Raw genomic sequence first — 26,025 nt, forward strand, 5'->3', positions numbered from 1 at the left:
GTTTATTTTTGTTCAAATTATTTTAATTTAAACAATTTTTCTATTTGTAATTTTTATTAGTGATAAACGAATACAAATTATTGGTCAGTTTTTTAAGTGAGTCTTTTAACTTTTCTAAAATAAAATAAAAAAAGGGATACGTTTTAGAACAAAATTAATCTATATAATATTTTCAATTAATATTTATCAAATTTATCTATGTTATATAATTAAGTAAGTCAAAGATAGAGTAAAAAATAGTCGAGTCAAAACAGAAAAAGAACCAGGCATGTAAAGATTTTGGCCAACATTCAATTATTTTAATCCAAATTTCAGTTCACCTACCTGTTTATTTACTGGCACAAAAAACTTTTAAATTATTGATCACAAAAATTTTTATTTCATAAAATTAACATACCTTGGTTTTCTCTTGACCTTTCACATATTAAAATTATAAAATTGACCCCCAAAAAAAGGGTGTCCCTATATCTAAGTATTTTGAAACCGATCTTAAAAATTATTTTGATAACGCGTATTTTTGATTTTTGAGAGTATGCAAGCATTTATAGTTACCTAGATTTTATCATAACTGTAAAAAATAATAATAATAGAATGTCACATGATAGTTACAAATACGGAGAAGGTAATACAATACTGGAAAATCTGATCTTTAATCTGAATAAATTTTACAATGACTTAATTCAGAAATATTTTTCTACATTTAAGTGTAAAAAACTATAAATTTATACCCAAATTTTCACAAAATCAAACTTTAAAACACCATAGCATCTTGAATTTATAATCAAGCTAAAATATGATTCAATTAGTAGTTGCATGGGATAGTAAGTCTGGTCACATTTTACCGACATTTATTTGTTTTGTTGTTGAGACACCGTTATGTTGCGTAGTAGTAGTAGTAACAGTATGTGTAAAACTAATTTTTAGTTCATTAGCTTTTTTTATTAGATAAAATTATTTTATTAGCAATATAGTCACTGAAAATAAAAGAACTTTTACAGTTTTTTGAACTTAAAATTAAATGAGTATTATTATTTTGTATTTGATACCGAAATAAGTATTATAATTTTAAGATAGGTGAAATATTTTATATTAAGCCTAGATATTAAGGTCTAATTTCTAAATAAAAATCTACCACAGTAATAAAAAGTAATTTTTAAAAATTGATAAAATAAGAATATTTCAATTTCTACAAGCAAATAGTCATTCCTATCGAAACATTATATAGTAAAAATAAATAAAAAACTAACAATTTTTAAATAATATTTCGATATCCATGGTTGTATATTTTTATATACATAAATTTTAAAAATGTAATCAATATATTGATTAAAAATAATTGACTTTTATTTCACTTGTATTTTTATAAATTATTTGAATTTTGTGTGTGCATTTAGTGAAATATTAGGGGGCTTGTTGTGAATACTATTAAAATGTATTCAAAATACAAATTCGAATACTAATATTGAAAAGTTTTCTTATAAAAAAACAGTATTTCAAATATTCTTTTTTTTTACGAAATAATAGATTTTCATGCACAAAAAATTACAGTTAATCGTAGTTAAAATTTTAGTAAACTAATTAATTATGAAATATAAGTCGTCTAAAGACTAGTGCAACATTAGCAGACTTGTTAAAAATACTTTTAAAATGTATTTAATATACAAATTCGAATACCAATATTGAAAAGTATTTTAGTGAAAATACAAATAGTTTTTAAAAGTATTTCAAATATTTTTTTTTTAAAGAAATAAAAGACTTTCATACGCAAAAAATTACAGTTAATCGTTAATTAAAATTCTATTAAACTAATTAATTATGAAATATAAGTCTTTAGTTATCCTTATACATAACAAAATAACTGTTATCTTTGAAATTAAAAAATACCAAATTTATCGATAAAAATAAAACTATGTATTCATTTCATTGAAAATTTGAAATTATTTATTCTTTATAGCAATATTTAGTTTAATTTAAAAAACACGACTTTCTCATTTTCCGAAGAAGAGAAATGAGACTTATTAAAATGACATTACATACACTGAAGACTACATCTGGGGTACTACTTAGTATTAGTGTATTGTGAAGCATAAAAACATTTGGATATTTATTCAAAAGTTTTCAAGTTTTTTTTTGTTGATCGGATAACATACACTGATATTAAATATAATTCATAACTTTGGGGTCTGTTATTGGCTTAATTATTAGTAAGTGCTTTCAAATATCACNTGTTATTGGCTTAATTATTAGTAAGTGCTTTCAAATATCACAAAATTTTACACATATTTTTTGACAAAGATTATAATTTTCATTATTTAAGATGTCTTAATAATTAAGGCAGCTATTTAGCTGTATGTTACATTAAAAATTATTTAATATTTTTATACAAATACATTCCAAATGAATTTAAATACTAGTATTCAAATACTTAACAAAAGTTTAAGTATTGGGATCACATAAGTAAAAATAAAAATATGTGGACTACACACTTAATAATTTCATATTAAATTAAAATACTCAAAACCTACTCGATGTTTGAATAATGTCTTCCCCTACAAATAATTCTAAGTTAAATAGGACGGTTCAGACTGGATGATTGATTAAATTTATTTTTATATAATAATTTTGAAATTTTGTTTTTTTAGCTTATTGAATTAATATTTTTCTTCACATTTTAAAAGTTTAAATAATTATTTTGTCCATCTCTTTTCCTTTATGCGAGTACCAACTCTGTTTTTTTAATGGGAACATACATAATTAACTAATAGTTCAGGAATTATGGATGTTTTGATACTTTGGTAGGGTTTAAGTTGCGGGGCACAGAAATGCATTAAGATAAATGTAACATAACTTTTGATAACAAAAGTTGTTATCAATCAATAAANAATTAAGATAAATGTAACATAACTTTTGATAACAAAAGTTGTTATCAATCGATAAATTTCTTAAATAAATAACTATCTATTAACTAAACTTGTCAATTATGTAAGTTTCATTAAAAAAAAATTATGTTGACACCCTTACATAAAAATTACTTTATAATTAAAGATCGAGAAAAATGTTAACAATAATAGTATTTTTTAAATATTTAATAAAATTATATTTAATATTAACAATAAACAAAAGTAGCAACTCTATAGTTACTACAAAAGTAGTATAATAATTTATAATATAATAATGTAATATTTTAAAAGAACTTGGCAATATTATCATGGTAATATTTTTTGCCAATAACAGAACATTTATATATACATAAACCTATTTTGTTATTATATTACGGCTTTAAATGTTGTTTATCAAGTTTTATAAATTAATATTATGAAATCAATGGCTTATTAATGTATTTACGTCGATTATACAAAAATACAAATGAATAGTTAAATGACATGCATTTACTTAAAAGAAAAACTAGGTTGCAATATGTTTTAATTTTAATTCACTATATTCATGAATAATTAGAACACGTGCATCTAAGTGTTACGTTATTTTTTATAAATTTTTATTTGTACTATAAGTATATACAATTTATAGCCGGGCATGATCTGACTAATTTAACCACCAATGTTTTAAAAGTAATGGCTTTATTGTTGGCTGTCCAGAACAACTAATTATAAATGGGATATATGAAATAATAGACGGGACAGCCTGTGCCATCTCAATTTTTTATACAAGAATTATATTAATAAATAGTTACAAATTAAAATACATTTAACATTATTTAAAATGAATTATATTAAAGCGTTGTATAAATTAAAAAGCCAGGTTTGTTTTTTTCACATTTAATAAACCTAGCGACGTGGTCCTGTTTGGGGTAATTTTATTAGAATATCATAAATAAATTAATAAAATATAATAATTATAAGTGATAGCAGAAATAAATTCTTTAAAAAAAATTTTTTATATTTTATTTTGTAAAAAAAATAAAAATAATAAAAAAACCAATAATTACAATGTTCATAAATATATTAATGTTTTCATTTTTATGCTGGCGTATTAGGATAGTATAGATACATCCTCGGGCCCATAACTGTCGCTTCAATGATAATATTTGTAACGAGTTTAAAAGTTCAGCACAAAACAAAAGACATGGATATATCTATAAATATTCTAATAAATTATAATATTCTATAATAAAACAATCAGTTTTTTTAACGTGTTCACAGTTAAAAAAATTAAGTGGTTCCGGTTACTTAAAAAAAAAATAATTTATTCATTCGTTATCAGTTCATTAAAATAAATAAATAAATTATGATTTCTTTTTAAGTTCACTATTTTTAAAAAGACCTATTATTCTGGCATTCACATATTTGAATTTTAAATGATGTATATATATATAAGTAGGTCATTTTGTCAACCACTTTAACCCCATATTATTGTTTATCTTTTTAAACATGGGTCATTAAGTTCTTAACTTGGTCTTATTAGTCCCAATTTTTATTTATTTGTACCTAATTTTCTATCAAAGTATTTTAACTAATTTTATATAAGTACATAGATAACTTACATTTTTTTTTGACGTGATGCGATTTATTTATATTGCTGGAAGATTATATTATGAACAATAATTATAGTCACTTGACGGACACAAAACAGTCTGTGAATTTCACACTGTATACAATAAAAATGTGCTTTTATTGTATTTTTCTAGTACAAACAAATTAAGTAATCATGATTTCTCAATTTCTAAATTACTATGAAAAATTTGATAACTAAAATTACATATGAAGGAATAAGCAGTGATAATACATAGTGATACATTTATCATAACCTTATTACTAAGACTTTATTACCTTATAATCACTAAATTATACATCATCATATATATTTATTTTTCTTTTAGCACATTTTGATACTATTAATGATACTTTTTTAATTTTGTATTTTTTATTATACATATATTTTTTATACATGAATATATTTGTGAAATAAATTTACACCAATTTGATTAATTAGATAGAGCGTTAAAATCAAATTATTAATTTACAATCCTGTTCACCCCGGAAATCATTTTTTGAAAGGTTATCGTTCAATTAAAATAAAAATAGTAATTATTTATTATATTTTAAATGATTCTTACATCAATTATGAAACATGTTTTTATTTTATAGTTAATTCTTTTATATTATTATTTATATTGCGCTAGGTATAAATATGTAAACAACTTTAGCCTTGGAAAATTAACACTAATTGTGTTGACTAAGGTTCAGCTTTTTTAATTAATATGTAACAGTAATAATACATTTTTTAGTATATAATAGAAATTTGATGTTAAAATGGATATAAAATAGTTTGTTAACTTAATATTGAAGCTAAAAAATATATAAAATTGAAAAATAAAAACATTAAATAAATGTGTATATTATTTAATATAAATATATATTGTTTTAGAGAAATATTTAACATAACCATGATAGTATCGTCAAATTCCATTCCATGATTGGGGAAATATAACTAAAACTAATTTATTTACGAGCCTATTCACCATAATAAACTTAAGAGACAACTCTACCCCAAAAAGTTAAAGTATGTATGTAAAAGTTTATACATCGACAATAGGAAATAAATTAAATTATTATTGATTAATAAAAAAGTTATCGCGTAACGACTAATTGTTAATTTCCTAGGTATATTCCATTCGGTTTGCTTTTTTTTAATTTTGTAAATATTTTTTTTAATCAGTATTTTTAGAAGTCTTCATGAAGAAAATATTTAGTATTTTATTTCAAAAAAGAAAACGTACTGAAATAGTATGTTCCGTTCTGAGAACAAAATTATTAAAACGGTTCCTTAAAAATAAATGATGAAAACTAAATACTAAGATCTAGTTTTAGCTTCGATGCGAAGCTGAGAAGGTATTAATTTTATCATGATGTGTTTATTTTAGCTTCGATGCGAAGCTGAGAAGGTATTAATTTTACCATGATGTGTTTATTTTTTTTTTTATTTTTTTGTGTCTGTCACTACTTTTTCTCAGCTCTCACTGGACCGATTTCTTTTAACAATACGTCAAAAGATCACAAATTGTATCTAGTTGAAGACATTACCCTTAAAAATTTAAAAATTTTCCCTCGTTCNAAATTTTGAGATGTGTAGTATTGCTGTAAAAGATACAAAATAGCTTAAACAGTAACTTAATGTCTACGATTGGATTTTGTGATTAATATTCTGATAAAAAACATAATGAGTACAATATGCATTAAAACTTTTTAATCCTGGTACAATTCTTAAATTAAAAATTAAACTACTCATAAAAATACCCTTTTTTTAGTGCAATGAAATATCATAACCTATTGATTTAGAATAAATTTTTTTTTCGTTTAAATCGCATTATTTAAAAAAATCTTTTTCCACAAAATTAAACTATTTTGTCCTCAAAAATTAAGACTGTTTTAGGATATACCCTATAGTTGGGCTAAGTTAAACTTATTTTTCGTCTAGGTTTTCAAGGTTGATTACTAATTACATGAAAAATATTTTATTTTAATTAATTACAGGTTATTATAATAACTTATGAGGTACTTATAGGGTGATTCACGAAGATTTGACATAGCTAATTAATTTTGAATCTAATTACCATTGGCTAGTTTTTTGTTAATATATATCTTGTAAACATATTTAATTACATTTTTTCATTTTAATTTAAAGCTGAATTATATGAAGAATTTTGCAACGTTCCAAATGCAAGATGTCTCAAACCTAATTTTATTATTATCTTATATTCTTAGTGATTCTTATGCACTTCTCCTAGTTATTTTCTTTTCTCTGTTTTTATACAGAGTTAAAATATTTTTATATTTAAGTATACGTTTTAATTTAAATATCAATGAATTTAGACAATTTTTTTAATTATAAACTAGGTAAACATGACTTCTTACATGATGAATGTTGATGAAGGATTAAAATTGAACTTCACAGGAGATATTAGACGTACATTAAATGATCTATTGCAGAATGAATTAGTATGGGGTGAGCATATTAATATATAATATATAAATACAAACACAATTATATCGATGCACAGGTATGAGTTAATAGGTATAATAATAATAATAATGGCAATAATAGCACGTACAAGTATTGTATATACTATCGTGTATTCGAGTGTCCCTGACGTACGGGTGATACTTCTATATAATTATAATATGTAAATATAAACATAATTATATCGTTGCACGGATGCATATCGTTGGCAAGATTACATAAAATAAACAAAATTTGAAACACAAACAAAATTTGAAACACGAACAAAAAAACAGTATAGGCTAAAGAACCAAGTGGAGCAACCAGCTAAGGTGTATGTCGGAAACGGAACAGAACGCATTATCAGTAATCCATATTCGGCGGCGGCCTTGTCACGGTGTCAAGGGCGAGGAGACACCCGATGACAACCGATTGTCATATTAATAGCTGGACGGCTGATATCGAGAGAGACACGAGTGATCGCCAGTCTCGAGCGTAGGGCGGTGCCGTGTCAAACAATATTCTTCTACCTTATTAAGGTCGACTAAAGCTACAATCTGATGCTTAATAATCTGGCAAATAAGTCAAGTTAGTGATTGTATTTCCAACTCTAACTGTAGTGGTAAATCTTCACCTTTTTTGCAATAGTGTGGATTTCCTTGATTGATTTCAAAACGCAGTCACGTTATAAGCGCGTGATGAGAAGTTGCTTGTTCTTTTCTATGATTTCAGCTTTTGTGTTTTTTTCAAAATGATGACTATTTTAATTATCTGGTTCGAAGGTCCAAAATGTATAACCTACTGTCCTTTTTCTCTATGCCAATCAGATATTAACAACAGGTGCAGTAGCGGCTACCAGCATTGGACGAATACTTACATAAATCTGGAATAATAATAATGATTTTCCATACTGGNGAATAATAATAATGCTTTTCCATACTGGTAAATTAGTACTGTATGTTTGGACACAATCAATATTACGCCATGACTCTTTCAGCAATGACACTCAAGTACTGACTGCAAATACTGGATTAGTACTAAAACAAAATCCTAGCCAATATAAATTATTGTGTCAGTATGGTATAGTCAATGGATAATTGTCAGTCCTGATGCAATACTTCACTCTTTTTCAACATTGATATTTAACAAAAATTTTTGTTTGTGTTGTCTTATTGAAAACTGTTATGTGCGTAGTTTAATTGTATATTACCATTGCATGGATGCGGATTGAAAATGTAAAATAGGATAAATTTAATGTACTGTATACAGATAAAATACAAAGAAAAAGTAATATTTAAAANTATAGAGATAAAATACAAAGAAGAAGTTATATTTAAATATTAATGTGATTATGAATTCAAATTAATTAGAATACGTATTAAAAAAAAAAGTGAAATATAATGTTAATAGGGAAAAAAGAGAGTACTTAAAAATTACCGCATTTTGGACACGGTGAATCGCAAGTGAAGATTGAATTGTTTGATTTTTTCGACTATATGTTAAACAGCAATATAGAATAATAATTCATCAGAAATAGGTTGATGAGAAAACATTTATTATAACTTAAAACATCCCTTGGTCCGATAAAAGCACACCTGTAAATGAATTAATGCAAAGATGTGCTCAGCATCACCGCTGTCTTTGCTTGATGATAACAGGTGGGATTCTATAGTTGCCAAGTTCATTAAAATTTTTTGAAGCCCCATTTTAGAGTTTCCGTACTCAATACATAACAATTAACTCATTGCTTGTTTTATTTGATTTTGCAATATATTTTTAGTGTGATATTATTAAAATATTTTAATGTAATAACATTACAGGTGCGAACATTAAATACATATATTAAAATGAATTTTGTTTACAGATGATGAAGTCGATTCTTGGATGTTCATGAGCTCATCAATACCAGTATTTTCAATTATAATTATTTATTTACTATTTGTGTTGAAAGTTGGCCCAGAAATGATGAAAAATCGAAATCCAATTAATTTAAAGTACCCAATGCTGCTATATAATATTATTCAAATTGCCTTTAATGGTTACATAGTTTCACTGGTTAGTGATATTTTATACTTTTTGTCAGTTAACATTATTATATTTTAAAATTATACAAAGCTAGACATTAACACATTAATATTTACATGTTAAGTTTAATAATTTAACTTAATTTGTTAGCTTTTTTTCTGTTACACTAATTAAATTTATTAAGTATCTTAGGGATTTATTTTTAATAAATTAAGTTATTGTTCACTAATTGTAATTTATAGACTACATTATGTAATACTAAAAAGTAAAAATTATTAATAATGATAAAAATACAAATTGTACTCTTTGGAGGTATTGGACTTTTGGAGATAGCTGGATAGCTTGAACATAATACAATTATGTAATATGTCATTGCTTTTTAGTGAAACTATTATTTGTAGTATAGTATTATCTTATGGCAGGGGCGGTTTTATGGAGGTTATTCCTGTGAAAGGTTAATTTTGTATTTGATGACCAACTAGATACAAGTTACCTCAGAATTCCCGAATGGGAGCTAACGTTATCTCTAAAATTCACAACATAGTAAATTTTTACGGAAGTGGCTTTATTCGGTCATACTTTATATTACTAACTAGATTAAAATATTTGTTATTTTGCTAAAAAAATAGTTTTTTTGGATATAATGTTGTATTTTTTTGAGGATATGCAATTTGTTTGGGTCGAACCAAACCAAACTATAATCTAAATAATTCAAATAATTTAATATCTAGACAGTAATAGCGCGACGCAGAACGATTGATTAGAACTTTAATTTGATTTGCGCCTCACCCCCGCCATCATTTAGAAATGTTAATTTCTTTAAAAACACTAGTACAAAAGTTGTTTTAGAACAATCCATATTGAACATATTGTATGAGGCATACTTAAACAATCATCTTGTGTATTAATTTATGATTAATGTAGTATTCGTATAAAGACTATTTAGTTATTTATAAAAATGACTAGTTAATTTTTAAGAAATCCAATTAAAGTATTAACATAAAAATATACTAGGTTTAAAAAAATCACTTTTTATGTGGTTAACGTAGTAAATACAAGCTCTACTAATCTGATGGAATGGTTCAATCAAATTTATCTTTATAATGGACTAACATGAAAAACTTAATGTCTCTTTTCATAAGATTATACGGTTTTTCCTTATGAAAAATTTAGTTATTGTGATGTATTTTTTTCATATCATTGTTTCAATTAAAATTTAATATTTTGTGACTGAGTAAATACAATTGAGATTCATAAAATACTTGATTATAATCAATTACTATTTTTTAGTAATCTATTAGTTATTTTAATTTTTTTCTTTATTAATTTTTAAATAACTACTACTAATTTTAGTAATAGTAAAAAACTAATAATTATTCAATAAATCAAAAAGTGTTTAAAAAACATTGAGTATTGTTAACTTTAATATAATAAGGAATACCAACATTATTTACAGCGTTTTTGAAAACTGGACATAACAAATTGCTTAAGAAATAAATTATTAATGAAATAAACATTATAAATGAATTTCATTTATCATTTCTTTTCATATTTTTGTTTTAATTTGTTAGGCATCCTGGGTTTGGTTTCTCATACTTAATTTTTAATATATTCTATACTTTCCTTACTCAACAAAATAACTAATTCTCATGTAGACTTATTGGTGGCGTTAAAAACACCATTGATAATCATTTATTGAGACAAAAAGTGATTTGTTTAGATAAGATGTTTTTACAGTATACGAAAATTAAATACTTGGAAAATATAACTTTAATAAATTACAGAACGCTAAGTCTTCTAGAAAGTTTTTTACAGTTCTTTTTTAAATAATCCATTTTAATGATCATCCTAAACCTGCTTTAATTCACTAATTATGTAGTTAAAATTAACCATATAAGTGAGCAACTTATCTAGTTACTTTAAACTAAAAAATCTACATATATTTTATTATAGGATAGCTGTAGCATACTGCAAAGCAAGTAGTTTTCAGTCAAATTGAATAAATTATTAATCATTAAATAAAGGTTAATAAATTAATTTCTGAAAATTCAAAGCTAAAATTATATATTGTATTATATTAATATTTATAGTATTTAATAAACTATAGTCAGATTAAAACGATAGGGCTTTTGTATCTAAAATTCTTCCTGGAAATTCAGTATTTATTGTGAATACTGGTAAACTAGTTTTAGACACTGTCGGTTGTTTTATTAATCATAATTTTTATTTTTATTTTAGTGGAGATACGTGTAATGAAAAATCACATAAAAAAATTGACTATAAAATCTATAAAATTTAAAATGAAGTTATGCAAAATAACACATTATTTTTTAAAAAACAATTTTGGGTGGAATTACCAGCATAAAAGGATAGCACCGCTTTCTATAAGAATGATGATATATACAATTTTTTTTAAACTCATTGTTGCTAACATTAAATTATTTTTAAAAACTTTTTATTTGGTATGTTGGTTTACTTTTTTATTAAATTAAAAACTGATATAACAAGATATAACCGTGAATGTAATGAGCTGATTTTAAATTTCTTATGAGATTTTTAATTATTCATTAATTAATGATAAGAGGTGTTAAATAATGATATTATTTTAAAAAGAGTACCTCAATTTTTCATAAAATACAGATTAATATCAGAATAATTGCCATAGATTAGTTAAATATTTTAATTTACCTGATAAATTATTAGATGAAACACCAATAAAATTTTGATCATTAATGCTTGGTACAAACTAAAAAAAATTAGCATTGATATAGAATATCTTAAAATGAATCATAAATTAGATTTTTACAATATCAAGTTAAATAATTATAATTAGCTTAAGTCGAAATATCAAGGTGGGCGGTTTTAACCGATGGGCAGCATTACCTGTACCTCTCTTATTCAATTGCTGCCAGCCAATAGAATAGATAAATTACTATCCACTGTGTTGGGTTTTTATATTTACACTGAAAAAAAATTAAGCCAATAATGTTTTTATTTTTTAATCAATTATATTGAAATTTAAACAAATTATTTTTTTGGTTAATAAATTATATATTGTTCTCACAAAAAATTATGTTTTGTCAACGAGGTATTAGTGTCAGTTAAATAATAAGGATTAATTTGTTTATTTTCTGAGTTCTTTTTCAGTCTAAGCATATGTTTATATTTTTTTTATAGCTTTTTACAACACCCGGAGCAATCACTCATCATTTTAATAATTTATGCCATCCAATACCAAGAAACTTAAACAATTTTCTTTTGCTTGAGGTAAGATATTTTACAATTATAATTAAAAATTAAGGTGCGTAATGTAGCGTAGTGGAAACTTTATATATTGTCTAATCTAGAGTTGAGCTTCGCTTGTCTTTAATAAAAGTCCGATAGAATACGACGTCTATTTCAACAGCGGAAAATACTATGTTTTCTAGTACAGACAATCAATTAACGTTTGTATGTCAATGTGTTAACCCTAATCTTTGACATGTCTTACAGACAACAGATTATTTAAAAAAACAAACAAAGCGAAATGACAAACATAGTTAATAATAATCTTCGCATAAATCGCGGCACGTTCACTGGCGTCGGCGACGTGGTGTCCGGCATAATCTTCGGCGTCAAAAAGTTAGCAACGTTGATGGAAATAGTGCGCGAGTGCTGATTGGTTCGTCGAGTCCGGTACATCCTCGACGATAACACATTGACAACGGGATGAAGGCTCAACGTAACATTTGCGGAGGATTGTCTTTGGTCTTGCGCCATTTTACATCGTGGCGTTTGGCACGCGGTGTTGGTTAGTCAAATACTCTTAGTAGGGCGACGTATGATAGCGATGGTGCGGATCGTGGGGCAACGTGTATGACTTTGCTTTAGTCTAATGGTGGTTTTAAACTCTACTGAGTATATTTGTCCGAATTTTGCTTTGAATCTTTTTTTCTATACAAATTTTGATTATTACTCTTAATTTGGCGGGTATACCAAATTTTTTTAGATATTTCCGTGATGATTTTCTTTTTACCCAGTCATGCACTTATCTAAAATCCACAAATAGTATTTACAATTTATTATTGAATTCATATTATTTCTCGTGAATATATAATAAATCATCGATCTTTACTCTAAGAAACCACTTTTGTCTATAATCTATAATATCTGCCACGTATGGTCTATAAACCATAATCTATTGCATCTCCTTTTTTATAAATAGGACAAATAATTGATGTATTCCATTTCTCTAACTTCCTTTCTATAATCCATACTTCTTTTACATACTCCAATTCTCTATTTTAATAAAAATAATTTTCTGTCTGTTCTCTCAGTAGTCAGATTAGGTGCTGCGTTGAATTAACGTAGACGACACAATTTAGATTCGTTGGATCGTGGTGTTTATTTAAAGTTAATTGTGAGTAGTTAAGATGCACATGAAAAATACAACAAATAAAATGTAAGTATAGATTTCGTACAAACGATGTCTGCTGTTCGTAGTCGCGTCGATATATTCGGTTGAAAGATACGTCAGATGAAACGATGCGATTCTTTAGGATGTCACTGAGATGACTGCCTCACGCGAATTGCGCCGGGTATTTGACACTAGGACTTTGTTGAATTTTACAATACGATGATAACGCGTGTGTGTAAAGGTACGGTTTATAGTGGAGCGGTGACTGAGAAGGAACTGGCACGATCGCGAGGTGTCACACGGGTGACAACGCTGAGGCTGTGTCAATCTCATCCTAACTAAGAAGAGTTCTGAGTGTGATCTAACTTCTCTACAACGTCTTACGTCCTGAATCCAGTGTTTTATTTAATTATCTACTATCATAAGGTCTATCTTATTATATGTATTTCCCCTTGGCGATATCCAGGTCTGTATATGGTTTTTTTTGTGAAAAATGCATGTGCTACTAATCACCGTTTTTTTAAAGTCGCTAATCTTTCGCCATTATCGCCTGAATTCATTTTGTATAATTTTTTACATTTTTTTAGGAATACTATCGTATATTATATATATCATGTTGTGGTAGCGGTAGGCCAACGACAACGTAATTAAAGTAGAATTAAACTAAAATAAATTTTATTTTTTAAAGCTATAATATAATTAATTTTTTAATAATAGCCGGCACATGCCAGTTAGTGATAAGACATTTCGAGATTTGCCTAGTAGGCGGTTTAAAGAAATACAACATAGTCGGTGTGATACTATCTTAACTCGAGTGATATACAGATCAGTGCGATGGTAAAGAACACGGTCATGTCAACTGGCTATAAAAATCTTTAATTACTAACCCCCGGCGTTAGAAGAAGTTAACCCTCTATTAGTTATTAACTTGTATAGTTATCACTTAAAAAATACACAAATTGGACAGAACTAATAATTTTTAAATCCTTAAATTTTCATGTAGTATTTTATTTTTTAAGACCTTCATGGATATTTTTCAATAATTATCATCAATGTACCATTATTATTACAATATTAACATAATGGCTAAAACAAATTCCAGTAAACTATAAAGTACACTAATATTTTTTAAATTTCCTTAAAAACTATTTTTTTTTGTACTGTATGCAAATTTTATTTTCTGTTTTTCTAAAAATATTGTAAAAGCTAAAATATTTTATATTTTTTAAAGATTTAATAATTAAAGTTAAACATAATAAAACATGTAAAAAAATAAGTTAAACTTATTTTTTGATTCTTTAAAATTGATTTTTAGGAAAGTTTATAATAAAAAAAAGGTTGAGCATTTTATCTTAACTTGAAAGTTTAAAATTGACATTAAGAATATTGACATTAAAAGAATACTTTTACAACTATATATTATTTTTCTGCGAATTTACATTTGATAACATTTATTTATTATAGAATTAGTCCGATTAGGATTATTTTATTATTAATAAATGGCACTGTTGTTATTATGTTTATTTTGTTAAATACAATTCGTGATCTTAATAGTATTGTATATTTATTAATATTGATTGTCAACATCTAGTCGTAACATATAATTTATTTAATTTTTCTTGATAATTGTTGAAATTTATTTTAAGGTAAGTGGTTTGTACGGACACAGCTTGTCAAAACATTTTTTATATCATTTTTGATAATAATATAGACTGGATGATGGTCTAAAGATAAATTTTTGTACATGAACCACTTGCTTATATATATACAGAGTAATCGAAATCTGGTAAGACACTTATTTTCTCAGAAACTATTGAAAATTTAAAATTTTTGTAAAAAGAAATATTATTAAGTTTATAATACTCAATATTTTTGATTTGATAATATGATAGAAAAAAAAATACAAACAATTTTGTTTTTATAATTTTTTTTTAGCCGAACAACCGTTTACGTTTTATAATATCGGTGGCAATGCAACCGGTATTTTTGTTAGATCCTTTAGTCTTACAAAACCATAGACTTAGCTATTAATAATACACCGAAAACCCGGTTTGAATCTATTATTGTTATCACTCTTTTAGTGCGTTGTAAATATTTATAGCTAATTTACCTATCATAACTTGATCAATAAAATTTGGTTTATATAACAGAAAATAAAAATAGTGACTTCTGTATTTAATACAGTAAAATGACAAGAGAAATTTGGCCTAAAATCACTTAACTTTAACAAGCTGTAACGGACGAACGGTTAATCGGATAAAAAAAATTATAAGAACAACATTGTTTGTAATTTTTTTTTTATCATATTATAAAATTATAAATAAGGGTTTCTATCCTTGAAGGAACAAAAAAAATAATGGTGTGACTACATAATAAAGTAGAGTTTTTTGAACTTGATATTTTTTCTCTTTAATAATATTTGAAATTCTCAATAGTCTCTAAAAAAATGAGTTTCTTTTTCGTTCATTTTGTGAATTACATATACAAAGTGTTCAGTAAATATGTAAACGAAATTCTATCGTTCTCATAGTTTGTAACAAANTTGTACGGACACAGCTTGTCAAAACATTTTTTATATCATTTTTTGAACCGCTTCTTTACTTTTTAAATACTCTGTATGTATACGAGTATGTAACTAAAAAAAAAATATTCTTGAAATTATTTTTATTTTGTGTGTAATTGATTGGGTTTGATAAACGGATCGCATAGTATTTTATTGAACTTTCGTCACTATTAAAATTGATTTATATGTACCGTATTTTTAATTCAAAGTTAATTTACATGTTATTTTTAACAAATCAATTGTTCTAATAGAGGTTATTTTTAATTTTTTTTTTAGCTTAATAAAGGATCCTGGTATTTCTTCATATCAAAGTTAATGGATCTCACTGATACCGTAAGTAATTCATTTTATAAAATGTTGTGACAAATTCGACGAAAATATACTTAGCTAAACCAAATATTTGCGCTGATTTAAAATCTGCATTTAGATTTTTTCCATCACTTTTTAGCTTCGATGCGAAGCTGAGAAGGTATTAATTTTACTATGATGTGTTTTTTTTTTGTCTGTTACCACTCTTTCTCAGCTCTCACGGAACCGATTTCTTTCAACGATATGTCAAAAGATCACAAATCGTATCTAGTCGCAGACATTACCCTCAAAAATTGAAAAAATTTCCCTCGTTCCCCGTAAATGGGGAAAACCTCCATAAAAATTACAAATTTAAAAATCACTTTAAATATTCGACATTTTTTCAATTTTTTTTACTTAAATCTGCCATAAATTTTCAAAAACTACAACATCGATATAATTTTTTTTTATAGATACATGAGATATTTAACTATCATTTCGAATATTTTTTTTATAATTTTGATCTTTACTTACCCACAGGAGGGGATTCAAAATGACAACTTTTTCACAAAAAATTAACTTTTTCAGCTTAACTTTTGAAAGTGTTTCAGAAATACTGACACTTTTAAATATATCTTAAATTTATATAACTTTTTGAAAAATGTATGAATCAATACAGTTTTTTTATATGAAATAATATTTATATACTTCATTCATTCGACATACTTTTTTTAAATCGGACCATACAGGGGGGGTTCAAATCATAGAAAGTAGTACTTTTTCAACTTAATTTTTGAATGTGTTCTGGAAATACTGAAACATTTATATATATATCTTAAATAAATGCTTATGTAATATACTTTAATATTAAAAAAAAAAAATGTCGGACTTTATTTTGTCTTCGTGGTGAAAATAGCTACCGTATTAATAAATATGATATTTTTGTGTTAAAATTCTTGGTTTTGTATTTTATTTTATTATAAGGGGATTACACTGATTTTCATAAATATTATATCAATCTAATTGACATAGTATAAAAAGTTAAACGTATTTAAATTATTTTGTTTCTTTGAAGTCGAGAAATATAACTTTAAGATTTGAACTAGCTAAATTTCCATTTTTATTAAGTCACGAATGCGAAGTATGATTTCTGAGACGGTAACACTGTGGCACTTCATTTTTTCTTAATTCTTTTTGAGTTAGAAAAAAATGTTTAACTCATTTGATTTTTATTTCATTTAGATTAAATAACTTCAATAAATATCAAGGATCCCATTACTGTAGTCTTCTTTCGTGAGAAGAAATTCATATTAATATTATTTTACTATGTGGTTTTTTTTTGTAGCTATTATTTATTTTCTCAGCTTTCACTTGACCTACTATTTTGACAAATTTTTTTTTTTTAATTTAAACACTATTTACAGATTTGCATTTAGAAAAAATTTGCAGAAGAGCTTTAAATTTCGTTAAAATTACTATTTTTTTTGCATGATAATTGTAATAGATAATGTCAATAAAAATTATAACAATTATTTCTATGTAACTCTTGGCGTTTTAATAGATGCTACAATTGAACTATTCCATATAGTCATATCCTACAGTATTCTATAATATACTGATATTCAGAAATATGTTGTGCCTAGTTTTACCTATGATTTGTCCACTTATGTATTTTCATTGTGAATTTCATTTTAACCAATATTTTTTATATGTTCATACTTTCTTTTAAATAATTAATAATATCAAAAATTAGAAGTGATAGTAAAAATCTAATTGGAGATTTGAAATCATTGCGAAAATTAATCTAGAAAAGTATATTTTTGACTCTGTTGAAAATTCATAGTTATTTAGTGTATTTATTCATAATTAACGAAAAACTATTTTCTGAAAAGTCTCACATTAAGCCTTTAAATTTTTATACACGTTTGCCAAGCAGTTAATATACAACTTTTTTATATTTTCTAACCAGTACTTTGGAAGTTATTAACAGTTTAATTTAGAGATTATGATCAAGGTATGGGTTATGTTATTTGTATTGTTAAGCATTCATATGTCGCGACTTCTCTCTATTAAGCATATAAATTGTTATAATTTTTTAACTATATAAGCAATTGTAAATCAAGAGATAATTGATGTCAAAAAAATCGAGAAAAAAATTCACATTATTTTAAGAAAAATCTAATAGTAAATAAAAAATCAATCTATGTGTATATTTTTAATTTAATAAAATTTGTTCAGGTGTTTTTTGTTCTGCGGAAGAAACAATCACAAGTATCATTTCTGCATATTTATCATCATTGTAACATGGTAATCACATGTTGGGCATACCTCAAATTTATAAAAGGTTTGATAATATGCTATTTAGTATCATATTTTTTACTATCTTTAAAATAATATGTATATTACATTTTATATTATTGNTAATAATACTAACTTCCTTTCATCCCCTTTCAGTCGTTATGAACTCTCCTTAGCTATTTCCTCTAGAAAATCCTCTGCAGCTGGCTTAGATAGTATTTCTCCTTTAATGCTCAAACACCTTCCAATTAAAGCATTTGATATACTCTTATCTATTTTAAATGATTTATGGCTTAATAATATCATCCCTGAATCCTGGAAATCCTTTAANTTTAATAAAATTTGTTCAGGTGTTTTTTGTTCTGCGGAAGAAACAATCACAAGTATCATTTCTGCATATTTATCATCATTGTAACATGGTAATCACATGTTGGGCATACCTCAAATTTATAAAAGGTTTGATAATATGCTATTTAGTATCATATTTTTTACTATCTTTAAAATAATATGTATATTACATTTTATATTATTGATGTTTTATTAAAATATTGACTCCGCCCTTAAAGAGCGTATTATTAATGTATGGTAAATTAGCACATTATGCGGTCTTTTACATCAGTCCTTCCACTGTTACACTCATAAGAAAAAACATTAAAACTAAGTAATTTTTCTTTCCGGAAAATTAACTCATTCCTCAGGTCATATTGACAATAACTCGCTTCCTGACAATCCTAATAGTTTCTCGTTTAATTTAAACTCAGTTGACTGGACTACTTTTTCTCTTTTTATCGGTACCTTTCTTGATTCGTGGTCTCTATCATCTTCTCCTATTGATAACTACAATAACTTTGTTGATATTTTACCAAACGTTCGTCTAATAAACGTTTTAGTTCTTCTCCCCCTTGGTGGAATTCTTCCTGCACAATAACAGTCAAAACCAGATCCTTTTATTTCAAAAAATATAGAGCGTCAGGCTCTCTTTATGACTTTATGTTGTATCAAAAATCTTTATCAAATATCACCAAAGTTTTGAAAAAAGCTAAGAAAGACTCATGGGTTAATATGTGCTCTAAGATACATCCTTCCTCGTCTATCTCTGAATTTTGGGCCTGACACGGTCCCGCGTCGTTCTCTATACACGGAGCCCCGCTACCCGTGACACCTTTATCAGCCGCCGCCCTACTACGTGCATATGGTAGTTTGACTGACTAACACCGCGTGCGATACGCCACGGTACAAAGTCCAGCAAGTGCCGCACGTCCATCTACGACCCGCCGCAAATATACGTTAAGTAATCTCCGTGACACGAGACTGATTGGATCGCTCGCCGAACACGCCGTTACGATATTGTCTTCGCGTACACACCTGTATATATATTTTCCGTAAAACTGTTTACGGTGTTTTGTTTCTGTTAGAAACTTTATGTAAATCAATCAAAAGTTTGTTCAATATCAAATAAAGCATACAACGTTACTTTGAACCGTAGAAAAAAAAGGTGTTGTGTTTCTTTTTCGCTAGTGCTATAGCCCCACTCGAGTGCGGTAAAAATCATTAACCGCAACAGGCCTTAGCTAAAAAGTTTAAAAAATGTATAATCCGCCCCGTATCAGCTACCAATAATAACTGGTTTGACAACTTTTGCGATAAAGTGGCACCACCATACGTTCCTAATCTTGATGAATCTAATTCATATTTTGCAACTCATGTGCCGCATAATAATACCAACTTCCTTTCATCCCCTTTCAATCGTTATGAACTCTCCTTAGCTATTTTCTCTAGAAAGTCCTCTGCAGTTGGCTTAGATAGTATTTCTCCTTTAATGCTCAAACACCTTCCAATTAAAGCATTTGATATACTCTTATCTATTTTAAATGATTTATGGTTTAATAATATCATCCCTGAATCCTGGAAATCCTTTAAAGTCATTCCTATTCCTAATAGTTGTGCTTCAAGCCCTGCATACCGTCCTATTGCTCTTTCTTCTTCCTTATGCAAAATAACTGAGTTTATTTTAAAAACTCGCCTCGATTGGTTTCTTGAAGCCAATTCTCTATTACCAAATAACATGTTTGGCTTTCGACGCAGTGTATGCACTATGGAATGTTTATCTTCCTTAGTTGGGTCTGTTTATCATTCGTTTTGTAACCGCTTTTTTACTGCAGCTGCCTTTGTAGATATTCGTGGTGCTTTTGATTCTGTTCATATACCTTTACTTATTTCTCGTCTTCTTTCCCTCAATATTCCTATTGTGATGTGTAAATTTATATTTTCTTTATTTTATTGTCGTAATCTCCATTTTAACTCCCCATTTGGCTCTACCTGTTATCGAACCACTTATAGAGGACTTTCTCAAGGTAGTTGTCTCAGTCCAATTCTTTTTAACATTTATACTGCAGATATAAGCATCGCTCTTTCATCATCCAACAATCATTCGAGTTTATTTTACGCCGATGACATTATCATTTTTTCTTCCCATAAATCACTTGAGATTGCTACCTCTAACATTAATATTGCTCTCCAAACTCTCTCTACGTCTCTTCAGTTATCTTTTTTTGAATCTGCTCCGGAAAAAAGTAAAGTTATTAATTTCACAAGAAAACACATTCTTCAAATTCCGAATATTTATCTTGATAATATTAGTTTATCCTACTATGATTGTGTTAATTACCTTGGCCTTAAGCTTGACCAAAAACTTCGATGGATGCCACATTTTAAATACTTGATTTCCAGTTTATCACGTTGGTCTAACTTGTTACGTTCTATAGCAGGGACTTGGTGGGGTTCCCACCCCTCTTCACTTCTTCTTGTATTTAAATATCTTATACGTTCCAGAGTAGATTATGGATCTTTTCTATATTCCTCTGCCTCCACTGTGCACCGTAATAAGCTTAATTCCCTCATGACTTTTTGCTTACGTACTATCTTAGGTGCCGTTTACTTTACCCCAAATATAAGTTTAGAAGTGGAATGCGCTTGCCCCCCCATCAAAGTTCGTTCTCGACTCCTAGCTTGTAAATTTCTTACTAAAAAGTTATCCTATTCTGCCAACTCGATATTTCATAATTTTCATTCTCTATGCGCAGTTTGGCGCTATGTTCCCAAAACTCTTCCTTTACTTGCTTCAATCTCTTCGATTTTGACTCCGTACCTTAATATGATAATCACATCTTTAAATCGCTTGCCAATTTATGATGTCTCCTTCCTGGCTCTTATTTATTGCCCACCTATTCACTTTAACCATCACTTTCTTATTCAAAACTGCAATTACAATCTCTCCCTATTAATTTTGTTAATAATCTATTCAATGAGTTCTTATTCTCTAATTTCTCCAATAATTGTCTTATATTTACTGATGGTTCAGTAAGCTCTAATTCCGCTGGTTTCTCTTTCTTTATTCCTAGTCTTAATATTAAATTCTCAGATATTCTCCCTTCACAATCTTGTTTTTTTACTACTGAGTGTAATGCCATTTCTTCGGCCCTTGAGCTTATTCAATACTTCAATATTTCTAATGTTTTAATAATTACTGACTCTTTATTAGTCCTTTCTTCTCTCTCTTCTAATTCATTCAAAAAAAGCAGATCTTTCCTTATTATTAAAATAAAAGCGTTAATTTATAATCTTTTCTTAGTTAATACAAAAATCGAATTTTTATGGTGTCCTAGTCATGTGGGTATTTTTGATAATGAGGAGGCAGACCATTTAGCCAAACTTACCGAATTCATTACCCGTCTACCAACTCTCAATATTCCTTCATCTGACTTCGTTTCACCCCTTAATAAGACGATATTTCTAGCATGGCAAGAATATTGGTCTTCTCCTTTCTCTCTCATCGCAGCTTGGCACAAATCAATTTCACCAACTATTCCAAATCATCCTTGGTTCCATAAACTTCCTCTCTCCCGGTTCCATATATTATCATTTTCTCGACTAAGACTTAGTCATAATCGCCTTTCTTTTCATGCGTACAAAATGTCCCTTAACAATTTTCCTTTCTGCCCCAAACATGACGATGCAGTTCTCAGCGACTTTCCTTATATAATTTTTGACTGCTGTGCATTTGAAAGTATTCGCTCTATTTTATTTAATAATTTATCTCATCTTAATATCTCTCCTATTAATTGTTACACTATTCTTAACTCAACTTTTCTCGATGTAATTTCTTTAGTTATTTCTTTCATTCATTCAACTGGTTTTTTTATTTAATGATTTTTACTGTAATATTATTGTAATTTTGTTGATGTAAGATCAATTGTACTATTTTTTTTATTATTATTATTTATTTTTTCTTTTCTCATTTTATTTAATTGTTAAGTTATAATAATACTTTGTATTAAAAACTAAAAAAAAAAAAAAAAAAATAAATACATTTTATATTATCGACAATACTGTCAATGCACACAATGATACATTGACATATTATCTATTTTATATAAAATATATTTTATTTTGTTCATTTATACGGTTTTATGTCTAATTTATTTAATTAATATTTATTACCCGTCCGCAATCAGCTAAAATATATACATTTTCAATTTAATGTTTTACAAAGAATCCAGAAACACAACCAATAAAATATTAATGGTATAAAAGTAGTGATTTTTTTTTTGTTGATATGTCATTCGTGTAATATATTGTAATTTTTCTGATTGAATTCAAATTTATTTTAGGGTAAATGAAAAATAATTTCCATTATAACTTAAAATTTTGTTTTTAATCAAAGCATAATTATTACAGTAGTAAAGTTAATTTATTATAGAATTCACATTTTTAGTTACCTTATTCGACTACAAATAATTTCAGATTCTAGTATATTAAATAAAAGTGATTATTTTCCAATTATACAGTAAAAACTCTTTTTATTTTTTATTGCTAATAATGGAATAATCCAAAATCATTTTTTTAAGTTATTATTTTTTTTGAATTTGAGAAAATATGTGTTAAATTATTATTATTTTATTTTTTAGTAAGTACTATATAAATGTGTGAAATTCCCCAATTTTAAAAGTCAAATATTCTTAAAAGAATTGTAATCATAAAACCATTGACATTGACCCTTTTTACATTTTTTTTAATACTATATAAAATGAATAACGACTAAAACTTATTCAAAACAACATAGTTCTTGAGTGTGTAGATACTATACTTCATTTAGCCAGGTTTAAAAATAGGATGGGGCTTTATTATTAATTTAATATCTTATGTCGGGCTAGTCAGATCGGCCAAGATTGAACATTGATATTGGACCTGTGCATTCGTGCGAAATATAAAAAAAATACATAAACAGTTAATTTCTTTGAATGGATCAGTTCTGATCGGAGTTTGATTAATTATGTTTTATTTAGACCGGACTGGAGCGGATTAAAATTTTTACATATGTAGAGTTTTTGCTTCGATTCCTTACTTTTTGAAGACCCTCTAAATTCGGGTCGGATAGGGTCGATTACAAACAAATTTCGATACCGAGGTTCAATTATTTTGCTCAGGAGTGTGTAGGCTTTTCACCATCCCCACTACAAAAAAAAAAATAGCGTATAAGATTAAGTTTATCTCGAGAGTTTAATTTTAGAAGCTTTATATATATAGAATGTTTAATAAGTAAAGAAACGGGTTACTATTGTTCTCATTATTTGTAACGATTGACACGGTTTTTTACTTACTGAACACATTGTATATATTTTTTGTTTAATGTATTATTATTATTTTTTTTACAGGAGAACAGTTGCTATTATGTGGTATTTTAAATGCAACAGTCCATGTTATTATGTATAGTTATTACTTTTTATCTGCACTAGGGCCTCAAATACAAACATTTTTATGGTGGAAAAAATATTTAACTAGAATACAAATTGTAAGCATTAATAAAAGATTCTATTTAATGTGAAAAAAAAAAGTTATTTTATAAAGTTAAATTTTTGAGATTTTATAAAAAATTTCCTTTGTATTTAATTATCATATACACACACTCGAGTTTTCTCATTTTTTAAACAAAATTTTCTGGAAGTTATCAAAATTTGTATATATTCCCACTTAATATGTTAGAAAAAAATAGATTTAAGATGTTAATTATTTTTGGAAAAAAATCAATCCATACCATCAACATCACTACCTGTAATTATTTCAAATGAAAAAATTATTTGTGCAAATTGCGTTACTACGTGCCGCAAGAGGGTTGAACATTTGACTGAAAGAGTGGTTTTTCGATTATTGTCTCTTATCATACAAACTATGCTATTTTTAAAAAAATTATAGAACTTTATTTATAAAACTGTATGTTTGCCGTGAACATTTTTATTAGAAAATAACTGTTTCTCTGATACTTAGTAATGACACGACTTACGTCGCAAAAATGTGGTCGACACTGGTTTTGAGGGTAGAGACCCGTGGGCCGTTTATTAAATGAGCGACAACAGATTATGTTAACAAAAATAAAACAAACCGAAAAGATTAACACAGTAATAATAATCCTCGCATAATATCGCGGCACATTCGCTGGTGTCGACGACGCGATGTCCGGCGTAATTCTTGGACGGCAAATGGTTAGCAGCGTTGTAGGCGATGATGCGCGGGTGCGGATCGGTTGGTCGACGTTGTCGCTTTCACAACGGGAGGAAGACTCTCGGACCATCTTTTTTTTAAAGTGTAGTGTATTATGTACATTTTTGGTAATCTAAAATATAATATCAGGTGGAGTAATTTTTAAAAATTAACTTGTTATCCTTTATAATGTAAAAATACTTAATTTAAATTTAATCAAATTATTTTGTAATCTTTGTTCTATATTACAAAAAAAAAAAACAATACACGCATTAGTATTTGAATATTTGAATGACGCACAATAAAACTAATAAAAAATTGTATTCTTAACAATTTTTATATGAAACATTTTTGTTTGAAACCCTCTTGTGGCACTCAAACGTCACTCAATTTTAATGAAATTTAATACATATTATTTTTTTACCCTTTATTTTAGAGTTGTATGAATCAAGCAATATTTTCCTTTACGAAATTTAAAAATTTTCAATGGTTACCAAGAAAATGAGTGTCTCTATCTTAATGAATGATTTTGTGTATATGTAAATTAAGTTTTAATTAATTTTTTTTTTTTTTTGTTACAGACACAATTTTTACTTTTAATAGCATACCAAACTTGTTTGTACGTATTTGATTGCAACTTTCCTAAGCTATTTGTTATGTATATTATTGCCGATGTTGCAATTTTCTTATACTTATTTGTAATGTTCTACCGAAAAACGTACAATGAAAATAAACGAAAAGAACGTATCGATTAAAAACTGTTCCTGAAAATAATTGAATTATTATCATTAAATATTTAAATTATGATGGATTTATAATACTGATGGGCCAAAATTGTTTATTAATATATATATTTTTCTATTTTTTATTTCAAATACCTTTGAAACCCTGCTACTGTATATTAACTAGTGCCATTACCATTAGATTTTCTTTGCAGTCAATATATGTTGCCACAGATGAA

General features: G+C 26.7%; 2 protein-coding genes and 1 long non-coding RNA gene across 5 annotated transcripts in view; 1 reads left to right on the plus strand and 2 right to left on the minus strand.

Annotated features, from left to right (window-relative positions):
* Positions 1-26,025, minus strand: part of LOC126893823 (uncharacterized) — a 138,307-nt gene that overhangs the window by 27,832 nt on the left and 84,450 nt on the right. The window lies entirely within an intron of this gene.
* On the plus strand, positions 1-26,025 carry LOC126893784 (elongation of very long chain fatty acids protein AAEL008004-like). 3 transcript variants are annotated; one of them, XM_050664284.1, is made up of 8 exons: positions 1-96; positions 6,855-6,963; positions 8,822-9,012; positions 12,160-12,249; positions 16,218-16,274; positions 18,878-18,983; positions 24,242-24,378; positions 25,646-26,025. In XM_050664284.1, exons 2-8 carry the CDS (start codon positions 6,861-6,863, stop codon positions 25,817-25,819), a joined length of 858 nt encoding a protein of 285 aa, XP_050520241.1. In that variant the 5' UTR covers positions 1-96; positions 6,855-6,860; the 3' UTR covers positions 25,820-26,025. The 3 variants fall into 3 exon arrangements, with proteins under 3 accessions (XP_050520241.1, XP_050520239.1, XP_050520240.1); XM_050664282.1 differs by lacking the exons at positions 1-96; positions 18,878-18,983 and adding exons at positions 5,393-5,520; positions 18,468-18,573; XM_050664283.1 differs by lacking the exon at positions 1-96 and adding an exon at positions 5,395-5,520.
* Positions 11,653-26,025, minus strand: part of LOC126893789 (elongation of very long chain fatty acids protein 4-like) — a 28,438-nt gene continuing 14,065 nt past the window's right edge. Inside the window, exon 8 of the transcript XR_007701265.1 lies at positions 11,653-11,728. The gene's annotated coding sequence lies outside the window, so the exon portion shown is untranslated. The remainder of the gene's footprint in view (positions 11,729-26,025) is intronic.

Source organism: Daktulosphaira vitifoliae, unplaced genomic scaffold (genome assembly GCF_025091365.1).
Source record: "Daktulosphaira vitifoliae isolate Bord-2020 unplaced genomic scaffold, ASM2509136v1 Scaffold_1, whole genome shotgun sequence".
NCBI classification, from domain to species: domain Eukaryota; kingdom Metazoa; phylum Arthropoda; class Insecta; order Hemiptera; family Phylloxeridae; genus Daktulosphaira; species Daktulosphaira vitifoliae.

What these genes read in the sequence shown, in the direction of transcription:
- LOC126893784 (XM_050664284.1), top strand. Translation starts at nt 6,861, where the DNA reads ATGACTTCTTACATGATGAATGTTGATGAAGGATTAAAATTGAACTTC. An exon ending in ATGGTTACATAGTTTCACTG is followed by an intron (nt 9,013 to 12,159) that starts GTTAGTGATATT and finishes TTTTTTTTATAG; the next exon opens with CTTTTTACAACACCCGGAGC. An exon ending in TAATGGATCTCACTGATACC is followed by an intron (nt 16,275 to 18,877) that starts GTAAGTAATTCA and finishes AAATTTGTTCAG; the next exon opens with GTGTTTTTTGTTCTGCGGAA.